This window comes from Pseudonaja textilis, chromosome Z (assembly GCF_049901715.1).
Source record: "Pseudonaja textilis isolate UNSWEBS1 chromosome Z, rPseTex1.2, whole genome shotgun sequence".
Lineage (NCBI taxonomy): Eukaryota > Metazoa > Chordata > Lepidosauria > Squamata > Elapidae > Pseudonaja > Pseudonaja textilis.
The window spans coordinates 43,116,156-43,128,431 of NC_142008.1; the positions used below are offsets into that span (position 1 = coordinate 43,116,156).

At 35.2% G+C, this 12,276-nt stretch overlaps 1 protein-coding gene across 3 annotated transcripts in view; it reads left to right on the top strand.

Annotated features, from left to right (window-relative positions):
- KCNH8 (potassium voltage-gated channel subfamily H member 8) overlaps positions 1–8,640 on the top strand; it is a 255,309-nt gene extending 246,669 nt beyond the window's left edge. For all 3 annotated transcript variants that reach the window (XM_026708251.2, XM_087918078.1, XM_087918079.1), the window contains 3 exons: positions 1,087–1,193; positions 2,832–2,908; positions 7,413–8,640. In XM_026708251.2, coding sequence (XP_026564036.1) covers positions 1,087–1,193; positions 2,832–2,908; positions 7,413–8,105 — 877 coding nt within the window. In that variant the 3' untranslated portion in view covers positions 8,106–8,640. The remainder of the gene's footprint in view (positions 1–1,086; positions 1,194–2,831; positions 2,909–7,412) is intronic.
- The last annotated feature ends 3,636 nt before the right edge of the window (positions 8,641–12,276 follow it).

A 12,276-nucleotide genomic window follows, 5' to 3' on the forward strand; every position in this document is an offset into this window, starting at 1 on the left:
CCAAGCAAGTTTTTCTCTAGGATCAATAAGAAAAATAACTCAGGACGCATATTTCTGAAACCTCTTAAGAAAATTATGCTGAGGTGGAGATGGGGTGGGGATCTCTAATAGCTTTTCATTAAACTAGAATTTCAGGAGAAATAGAAATTCAGGTAAAAATGAATCAATGAGTAGCAGGAAAGAGTTAGCTAGGATGGTTCTCTAATCTTTGGCATCAAGTTTTGATATCTATTTTATAATCTCTACACACACAAGATTTAGCTAAGACTAATATATCATTAAAAGCTTCTGTCTAACTACCTCTGAAAATACTTGACACTCCTTATCCTCTGAATCTTGTCTTTTTGGATAATTTCCTTTGAGAACTCTTTTCAGATACTGTGATTTTAGTGGCACTATAAGTTTATTTCTTCAACAGTACTTGTTTTTTGCATGAATCCACCTAATTTAAATTTTTAATTTCTCTTAATGTTAATATGAAAATAATTACCTTACGTCTTTATATATTATATGGATTTTTGCACAAACTTTTCTAGGATGCATATTTTTATTTTTGGCATACTTCGGCTCAGAATTCTATAAAGTACAAATTTTAATTAAATGTATTGCTTAAAAATGACAAATTCTATAGTTCACATTCAAATGCAAAATATATATTTCCTTCATCCCTAGGGTGCATTTTTAAATGTTTTTAAATATAATTTAACAACAATAACAACAATAATAGAGAAAACAAATAAAAATTAGCCTCAAGATTAGCATTATTGAAAAACATATTGATAAAACTTTCTAACCTCAAATGATGCCAATAATATTTCGTGCAACATTGCAGTCAGATGATCATAACCCACCAATGAGAATTATTTAAAAAAACATACAAATTGAAGTATCACTAATCATCAATCTTACTTTACTTTGTTCTTATAAGAGTTTAGGTTCAAATAATGAGATTCATATTGTAAATATTACATTGCTCCAAAAAAGTATACATTGTTTATATTATATTTTAACATGAGTGGATCAATGAGGTTTGTGAAAATAGTCCAAACTTAAGTTTTGTTCCGTTTTGTTTTGGGGGAAAAATAGGATTGTTGATGGAACAGAGGATGATGGCAACGATGAGGAAAACCAGGCATTTGAGTTTGACTCTGAACAATTGAGGCAAGAATCCAGATCATCTCCCATCATTGGGGGTTAGTGCTATAGTTAACCACTTTACCCATTATTCATAATGAATCTTTTTGGAGAGGAATGCATTTTTTTGTATTGCATATTGTGAGAAAAATCCTTACCTGTAAGTGGAGTGGCATATGAAATCCTACCAGAATGAAAAGCTGCATTCCTGTTGCTTAATAAATAAATGAGCAGATTTTGATATTATAAATATTGCCATTCCAAATCAAAGCTACCTTCTGAAAGACTTTAGAAACTGTAGAAACCAATACAACAATAGTGAATTAGGACAGTAACAATATTTGTCTAATAGTTTACTATTTTGAGTAATTGACATAATTGATTAATAGTGTCCAGAATGAAATGCTATAAGGCAAGAGTCCTCAAAATAGGTCCACAAGCCATATACAACCTGCTGAAGCCATTAATCTGGCCTGTGAGGGACCACAGGTTGCCCCACCCACATCACCCCACCTACCTGCCATCTCCCACCCTTCAGCTGAGCTCAGGACTTACCTTTGTGAGCCACGTGGGGGTACTCAGCAAAATGTTTCTGAAACCACTTTCTATTTAAAAGTTGCTTTCAGTTTGCATTCTGGAAGAAGTTACTTTAAAATCGCAGTCTTAGATCATCAGGGCACCTTTACTTTATGAAATGTTCCCTTTGGGAGAGCTGTAATATTTAATACTAATAGAAGAAATATATTAAAAATGTGATTAATATGCATGGTTACCACTATTTATTTATTAATCAATAAATCAAATTTAGATATTGCCCATCTCACTCTCAGAGTGACTCTTAACATTTAATAATATGGTTTGTTCTGCCTCTGTCCACTGCCCTATTTTGAAACAGAGCTCACTCTCCTGGATTAACTCCAAAGTAATCGCACACACACACACACACACACACACCAAAAAAGAACCCAGCTAAAACTTGATACACAGCACCAAAAAACTTTGGGTCCAGCCAAATACAGTGTTGTCCAAATCTTAGCAGATTATCTTCACCAATAATAGAAAAGATGGTCTGCCAATTCTGAGGCTTTGTTAATTCTAATTTTTCTAAGGTGGAAACTTAGGCATGAATGAAATACCTCAAGAACTATGGAAGAATCCCAATGTAAATTATTCTCAGGCTACATAACATACAAGAAACAAATGAGGGCTTCCTTTGAATTAGAAAAATAAAAGTGCCTTATACTGTTTCAACATACTCAGTATGGTTGCTAAATTAATTGTCTGACTTGATGAATTATAGTGCATTATAAACTAATCAAATGAAACACATACCACACAAACAATGTTATGTGAATATAAGACTCAAAGTCTTCATTAGAAGCCACATAGATTTCTGATCTAATGCCATAACATCTAACACAACAGAATATATGACATCTGCAGTACATCATTTAAATATTAAATTTCAGCTCCCAGCTCAAAAAAGATTTTATATTTTTGAATCTGTGGTCATCATGATTTTTCCTGTCTTTATGAAATTCCAAGTTGTTGGAAATGCACTTAGTTTTAAATGCTAGTCTTGATAAAGTTGGTACACAGTTCTCTCTCTGATTACAAGAAAGCCAGGAAACAATATTGAGCTTATACATTATTAGTACATGACCTTCCTTCCTTCCTATGCATTGTTGTGATTACAGAGAATGAAGTTGGTGCTGCTGTGTTAGTTATCAAAGCAGAAGAAACAAAACAACAGATCAACAAGCTTAATAATGAGGTAAGGTCCCTTTTTGTATTTCATTGAAATTATTCTGTACATTCTGATAGCATTATAAAGACTAGCTACACACTAAGGTTCCATAAATAGCAGCTTTGGAGATAAAAATGAAATATATCTGCATTTGTATCTTACCTTAGTAGGACTGAGCATGTATTCAACAGCCAAAAAGGGTTTTTTTTTTTTCATATGATAGAATTAAGGCTGCATTTTTACAAAATAATGTACCCAGGAGTTTATCATATTAAATTCTTTTTGACTTATTTTCAAATACATCTATACAGTAAGATGTATCAAAACCCCAGGAACATAAATGCTAATCGATTCAATTATAATGAAAATATTTATTTTATGAATAAATATTATTACACAAGGAAATTTCTCTTAGCATACCCTTTTTCTTTAAAAAAAATATATATTTTAAAATTATCTATATTTCTTTAAAAATATTAGTTCTTAATCCAATAAAGATGTGTCAAAAAAATTACAGTACTCTACAGCAAACAGTTGAGATATATTATAAATTTTTTCAGAGTATATTCTCTTAGTCTGGAATTGGAACCATTTTCTATGATTCACTGGAAAAATCCCATAATGTTACGAACCTCAAAAAGATGAATTATAATTAATCTTTTTGGGGGACTGTTGAACATTCTGGAGATTTTTGAAACTCCTTAACTTAGGAGTTACACAACTGGTCACTGAAGCTTTCTCACTTTGGTCTGTAAATTCATGGAATCACATCCACTTTTTCCCTATGCCCCATTATTAGTCATCATGAACATGATAAGGAAAAAAAAAGCTGCTAATAGCAGTCAACAACCAATAACCCAAAGTCACTGAAAAAGGCAGGGAACAACAACAGCCACACAAGGCCAGGTTTTTAAAAGATTTGTAAAATAGTAGGATGATGAATATAAAATTTATATTTTTATAGTATTTTATTTTTATTGTACATAGGTTTTGTATAGTTTTATCCTTTTACTATTATAAACCGGTCAGAGTTATCCTGTGGCAAGGTGGGTGACCAATACATTTAATACATACATACATATATACAGGGGTGGGCTGCTGGGGTTTTGCAGGTGTTCGGGAGAGCCCCTTAGATAAGATTCTGTGCAGTTTGGAAAACCTCCAAATCCCACTCCTGAGTGGTCCTGCCCAGCCTTCCGCTCCCCACGTGGCCCAAATCCCCACGTGGCCTATTTTGGATGCAGGTAGGTGCAGGGCACATGCGGAGTCTCCAGGAAGGCAAAACGGGCCTCCTGGAAGTTCAGGAAGGCCAGAAATGGGCCCATTTCCAGCTTCTAGAAAGCCTCTGGAGCCCAGGAAGGGCAAAATGCCCCTCCCCCTGCCATGGTGCAGGAATATGACTAGGCCATGCCCATCATGGCCACCCCACCCAGCAACCAGAAAGAGAACCCTTTTGCTAAAAATTTTGAAGCTCACCCCTGCTCTGGATGCAGTTTCCCAGCTCAGTTATTTAATTAATTTCTATGGTTAATTGATCTGCTGTGACCAATATCTTGATGTTTAGTTTTTAATTAGTCCCATAATTTACAGACCCCTCGCATCCTGGACATAAACTGTTTCAATTCCTAATATTTTAGAAGCCTACCCCTGCATACATATATACATAAGCATTGCAAAAGAATTGCTGCATGTCATTGCTGCTGATTAAAGAAGCAATGATTTCAAGCTTCCTCTCAAGCTTTCAGCTTCCTGAAAAATGAGGCTGCTACTTTATGTAGTTACCTCTTTAAATAGACTGTTAAAGTAGCCACATCTTTCTTTCTGTTTCTTGGAAAATTTGGAAATAAGAAGGGCAACATTAATTATTGCTACTATTCTGGAACACTGTTTCCAAATCCAGAATGGGGCAACTTTCTGCAACCAATTCTCTGAACATGTCTACTCATTGCAGGACAATTCAACACAGGATAGCTCAAGAGAGGGACAAGGGAATTGCAGTGGGCCTTAACCTAAAGCAAGACAAAGCCCGCTGTAATTCATTTGTCCTTCTTTTGAGCTATCCTGTGTTGAATTGTCTATGGTAAATTGTCCCACAGCAAGTTGGTTGCAGTGAATCAGCCGGGCTGAGTTGGCCAGGATGAGTTGGCCACAGCCAACTTGTTCTAGACCTTTCCAAATAATCTTAAAGCCTGCACAAAGCTTATTATTGCATGATCCCTTGTCTATATACAAAATCAAAGACATTTCTTCAGATTCTTTGAAGTTATAATACAGAAAAATGAAATTATAATATAAAATATAGATTTAAAGTTCCAGAATTACAAAAATATTAAGATACAATATCTCACAAAACCTCTCAACTCATTCAATAGAATAGAACGGATAATAAATTGTTTGCAAAAGAAAATTAAGAAATATTATTATCCATTTTCAATTGAAAGCTTGTATGTGGTTTGAATCAGGCTGTACTCCCTTTTCAACAACTTCAAAGATTCATAGCAAGGGTTCTTTGGTTCAGTCTTCTATCTCCCAATAGAAACCTAACAGTCTGTAAAAAGGAATATATAATATAACAATATTTTACACACTAGTAAGACAACCCCCCCCCATTAGAGAATTGTAAGTCAGATCAAGGTGAAATAAAATATAATATAAAATATAATTTACTGAACCAAATATAATTGATATTATTTTATAATAAAATAATTCCTCAACCAAAGTCTGACAAATTTGCCTGTTCATCATATTCTTTATAGCATTATAGACAAAAAGTCTTTTATGTACAAATTATATTTTATATCATTTCCTAGACAGCAGTACAGAAGTGGCTTGCCAATATTTTCTCTAGGATATAATATATTCCAAAGTATCTTACAATCAGGGCATTCATAGGAGGAAGCAAATGCCAGAAAAAGCCAACCTCATGGTTATAATTGCACAATTGAAGCGTTACCCCCTTTTACAGGTTTTGACACATGTAAAAAAAGATGGGGATTCAACTACAACCACTATCTTGATTTAAAATAGAGATTCAGAGAGAGATCCTTGTCTACACCTCTGACATTCCTTGGAGAACTCTTATCAAAATACTAACCATGCTAACCCTACTTAGTTTCATCCAGATAAGGATAGTAAGATGCTGCTATCTGCTGATAACGATAAACCTTTGCAGATACATTAAAATAAAAATATTCAAAGTACACATGGGAATATTTTGCACCACAACATATATTTTGATGTCAATATAATAAAAAATAAACAAATCCCAATAGCAATCTTTCAATCAGATTCACTTTTTTTAAAAACAGAAAATCTTGTTTTGCTTCTAATTTGTCAAATATAACATTGACTAACATCATATTCAGACATGAGGAAATGCAAGAGCAAACCAATAAAATGGGTCTTTCTAGCTATGCTCCTCATAAACAAAGGGCAACATACGAGGGCTATCCACAAAATAGATTACGTTTTCGTCTGTAGCAAGAAGGGGCGGAGCTAGTATGGCCATCTTTGGTCTGTGCGTCTGCCGCTTAGTCTGCATTTAGTCGTGCTAGTGGGAGGTTCGTATCGTTGCCTGTTATTTCACAGCAAACGTTTGAAATGTGTGCTGCAATTGAAAATCCCTCTAGAAAAGCCCCGATCTTGCTGTAGGGCGGATGAGGAAAAATCTCCCGCTTGAAATCATTCAGGACTTCTCGAGTGCGATTTGCTGTGTGTGGTCGGGCATTGTCATGCAAAAACAAAATTTTTGAGCTTAACTTTCCTCTACGCTTGTTCTGAATTGCTTTTCTTAGTTTTTGCAACATTTCACAATAATTTCAATCAGTTTATGGTTTTTTGCAAACAAAAACCTTATCACTGATCGCACCTCACATCTCGAGGGATTTTCAATTGCAGCACACATTTCAAACGTTTGCTGTGAAATAATGGGCAACGATACGAACCTCCCACTAGCACGACTAGATGCAGACTGAGCGGCAGACGCACAGACCAAAGATGGCCACGCTAGCTCCACCCCTTCTTGCTACAGACGAAAACGTAATCTATTTTGTGGATAGCCCTCATATGATCATTGTCAATCTGAAGAAGTCAACTCCCTTATTTGTAAAAAAAAATAATCATCATCTACCAGGATAATAACTGTGCTCAGTCCAGAAGACTAACCCAATGGGAGAAATGCTATGTGCATAAAAGAGGCTTAATTTATAAGGATCTCTAGAGCAGGAACATAAACTAGACTTCATAATCAAGAGACTCAAGGGACCAGGATTAGCCTTGACCATTCTTTTTGATCTTATCATATATTTGATACTAAAGCTGCCAAGTTCCTAAACAGATTAACTTGAAGACTGGCACCATAGAAGTAGTTGATCTTGAAATAGCATTTGGATTCTATATATTTGAGGAGAAATGATATTAGGATGTCTTTATAATTGAGTTTCCCTTCTTTTCTTATGATATCTATGTGTGTGCATATATAAAAATGAATGAATTAATTAATGATTAAATAAATATATTTATGACATTCTAGGTCACTGCTTTGACTCAAGAGGTTTCTTTATTAAGGAAAGACATGAAGAATGTTACACATCTCCTGGAAAATCTATTGATGGTCCCCAAATCACCAGATTTCTGTGCAACTCATGGCCCAGCGATAAGTCCCAACATGGAAAACTTACAAAAGAGAATGACATGGACTACACACCAACCCTGTATGCATATACAGGCACCAAAGGTTACTAGCACAAAAACACAGCTCTGCCATTCCAACACCATTGTAGGAATTTGGAACATGGACTCAACCTCTGTTAGTAGCAGCCCACAAAGAACTGAATCCCATGTTCAAAATTCTACGGATGGTGAATTTTATTGTACTTCAGGTTTTGAATATTCCCCTTCCCGTTGCCATGTTATCCAAAAAGATAATTTGCAGTTTGTAGGCTGCACTTCTCCCCATTCAGACACTACTTTGACTCCTCTCCAGTCTATTTCAGCAACTCTGTCATCATCTATCTGTTCTTCATCTGAAACATCCTTACATCTTGTGTTGCCCAGCAGATCTGAGGAAGGCAGCTTTAGTCAGGGAGTTAGTTCATTAAGCCTTGAAAACCTGCCAGGATCCTGGGACTTGGAAGGAACCACAGGAACTACACTTGGACAGACTTCAGAAAATTTTAAGACCAGCACAGAGGACATTAGAGACAGCAAAGCCATAAATGCATAATGGGACTGATTGAGTGATATTTCAAGGAAGTCCAATGTTTGTAAGATCATCCAGTACTGCATGACAATTTGCCTTTTGTTAGATGATCATGAAAACTCGAAATATGAAACTTCACATAGATAGAAGATTAGAAGAAAGGCAGAGGCTGAAATGGAATGATTTCTACATTTCAAAAGCACACTGAAAAAAAATTATGTGCAATTACTCTAGAGATTTATGTCATTCTTCACTGCTCCTTAGGAACCAAAGAATTTGGATAGCTAGGACTAGGGAGCTTTGGACTAGGAAGATGTTGCTGTGTGAAGTGAAGATTTGTTGTTGTTTTTTGTTTTGTCCATTTTATTTTTCTTTCTTAGTGCTTGATTGTTGTTTCTAGATAACACCCATTTTCCTTCAGGTGATTGAGAATCTTGCTGGTATTTATGTCAGAACTATAAAGGCTGAAAGACATTACCACTGCATGTCATCTCCTTGACAATCAACCAAATAGATCTGATAGGAAGTGGTTAATTGTTGCACGTTCTTTGTTATATAAATCACACACATTATATATATATATATATATATATATATATATATATATATATATATATATATATATATATATATATATATATATATACTATTTTTCTATACTTGATAAGAGGTATGTATTTAAAATATTTATAAGGAGATTAGAGGATTTGAGGGGTTACCTTGCTTGCAGTCTTCAAAACTAATGCATTCCCATGTACATGTTATTATGAATTAGATCAAACTGTTCTTAACTTTAAAACTTATCTTTTCTCTACAGCATGAAATTATAATGAATTTATCCATGCCGATAGAATGCAAATAAAGAAGAGTGATACTGTTTTGTTCAAAAAAGAATAAAAGCAGAATGGTATATATAATATTCCGACAGTCTTTGAACTCTAATACTTTATCCAAATATAATGCTTTTATTTATGCTGTCATGTAACATCATCATTTTCATTTAAAAAAAATATAGATCTAGTAACTATATCAGAATAAACACCATGTATATGTTCTTCAATCAAGATAATAACCTGAAATATGGGTTAAACTGTAAAAAGAAAATATTTCTCCAATATTTTTTCAGAAATAATTATAATTGTTTGACCAGCATAAAAATAAATAATCAATAAATTATAGGATACTTATGAACTGGCTGAAATATTTGTACACAAAATATCTATACAGACAATCAAAATAGGTATGCATTTGAATTCTATAATATTTCAGATAAGTTGGTGCTTGAGGAACATTTTGAATGTGCAGCATCTATATCATATTTTCTATGCTAAGTGGTAAAGAATTATTTTCAGATTATCCAGAATAGTATTAATAATTATAAAAATAAAATTGATGGCCTATTTTTATGAGTAATCAAGCCACTGTTATGAAATGTTAATGCATGCAAAGGAAGAAATTTTAGTTTTGAGTCACAGCTAAAAGCTAAAATATGCTAATTTAAAAGAAGACTAAATGATGCATGTCATTCAAAAATAATGTATTTAGTCTTTTTTTAAATATAACTGATGCTTTGAAAGAATGAAATAACTATTTTTATTTCAAATGTTATTATAATGGAATTCTATGGGAATTAGGCCATTAGGCCATCAAATACTTCTGTATACAGAAGAATCTCCTTATTGGTCCTCTGCTAAATCACACAGTTGGTTATCCATTGAGAAATCTGCTATAAATTATAAACATTAAAAAGAAATATTAAAATTCCTTCTTTTGTATGTATGCCCACTGGACTAAAAGAAGAAGCAAGAAGAAGCATTAAAAATTGGACACGCCAATTCTGAAGTACAGTTCTATGAATCCATGCCATACTCTGAGGAAAAACTAACTTTTTTCAAATTATATGGAAATGTTAATTAAGATAGAGATATTATATATAGGCTGAAAAATTCTAGTTAATTTAAAGAACTATAGTCCATTTCAACACACATACTGATTGTTCTTCTATATATATATATATATATATATATATATATATATATATATATATATATATATATATGAAACAAAAGAAACAAAACTTACAACCCAGCGACCTACTAGTAAGCTTCGATGTCATATCCCTCTTCACCCAAGTGCCAATAAAAGAAGCCTTGACAGCCATCCAAAACAAATACAACCCCCAAGCACATCCTAGATCTGACCAACTACTGCCTATCCAATACATACTTCACCTACAATGGACAAAAATACAAACAAATAGAAGGAGCACCCATGGGATCACCCCTCTCACCTGTCATCGCAAACCTCTACATGGAACACTTTGAAACACAAGCTCTAGAAAAATACGACCACAAACCCAAACTCTGGCTCAGATACGTAGATGACACCTTCATAATCTGGCCACACGGGAAAGAAAAACTGAACAACTTCCTCACACACCTCAACAGCCTACACCCCAAAATACAATTCACCATGGAAACAAAAGCCAACAATCAACTTCCCTTCCTAGATGTCTTGGTATACAAAAGATCCAATGGCTCCCTAGGACACACCATCTACCAGAAGAAAACACATACAAACCGCTATCTACATGCACTCTCACACCACCACCCAGCACAGATCAATTCCGTGGCAGAGACACTCATCTCCAGAACAAAATGCTTAGCCGATGAACAACACCAAAAAACCGAACTACACACTCTCACCAAGCGTACTTACAGCCAATGGATTCCAAAGAAAGAAGATTACCCCTAATCCAAAAAGAAACCCCAACCAAAATCCAAGACAGAGAACAAGAAAACGGCAAAGCCCTCCTCCCATATATAAAAGGCACTACAGATAAAATTAGCAAGATCCTCCAAAAACACAACATCAAAACAGCATTCTGCACAAACAGAAAAATATCCACCATCCTAAGAAACCCCAAAGACAAAATCGAATTAGGAAACCAAGGAGTATACGAAATCCCCTGCACTGCCTGCCCTACCACATACATTGGACAAACTAACAGAAGAATAAGTGCACGCATTGAAGAACATAAGAACTCAATCAAAAAAGAAGAAACGACCTCTTCCCTGGTCCAACACCTCAAAGCCACAGGACATGAAATTGATTTTAAAAATACCAGAACCATCGCCAAAACCGAACACTTCAACAGCAGAATAATCAGAGAAGCCATAGAGATAGAAAACGCCCACACAGCATGAACAAGCGAGATGACACCTCCCGCCTTCCAGCCATTTGGAAACCCGCCCTCATGAACAGACAGTACCTAACATGAAGAAGGACACCAGACCCACACCCATGAGAGAGCCACACAAGATGCCACCACCACACTTCCATGTAGAAAACAGACTCACACCCACTCAGAAGATGAGACACGACCATGGACCAGAAGCTGCACTGCAGCTGCATCACTACCCACTTCAAACCCCTCCGAGCCATACATGAAGCAAACCGACACCCACTATGAAGATGCAGCACGACCACGAACTCGAAGCCAAACAGCAAGATCACAGCTCACCAACTCAAATCCCCCAGCAACTAAGACTAACCTGAGCACAACCAAGCCCCCACCTGAACAGAACACGCCTCCAACCAATCAGAACACGGCCAAACCCTCAACCAATCAGAACACAGCCAAACCCCCTACCAATGAGACCCCCACCCAATCAGAACACAGCCAAGCCCCCACCCAATCAAGTCACACCCCACTAGCAGTTAAAAGGAAGAAGCAGCTGCAATCTCACATCACTCTGAGAAGCACAGAGCCGGAGACAGAAGTCTGAAGATGATGAATGAGACTTCATCGAAACATTGCCTAGATACTTCGAATCTTACGCGGGAGAAAACCCGAACAACCAAAGATCCATATATATATATATATATATACACACACACACACACACACATAATTGAAGCCATGGATAAATAATGGAACTATTTGTGATAATTTTTTTGTCCTTTAAAGTTATTTTTAAATAAAGCAATAGGGTAAAGATGATTGATAAGATATAAGCCAGATGTATATGATTACACTCAAAAATAGTACAGTGAGAAAAGATGTCAAGCAGTATTAAAATTTGTCATTTTCCTCATAAACTTTACTGTATGCATTTGTGTGTGTGTGTGTGTGTGTGTGTGTGAGTACAAAGGGAAAAATCTGTTATTTCTCTAAGTTTAATGTCGCTGAAAA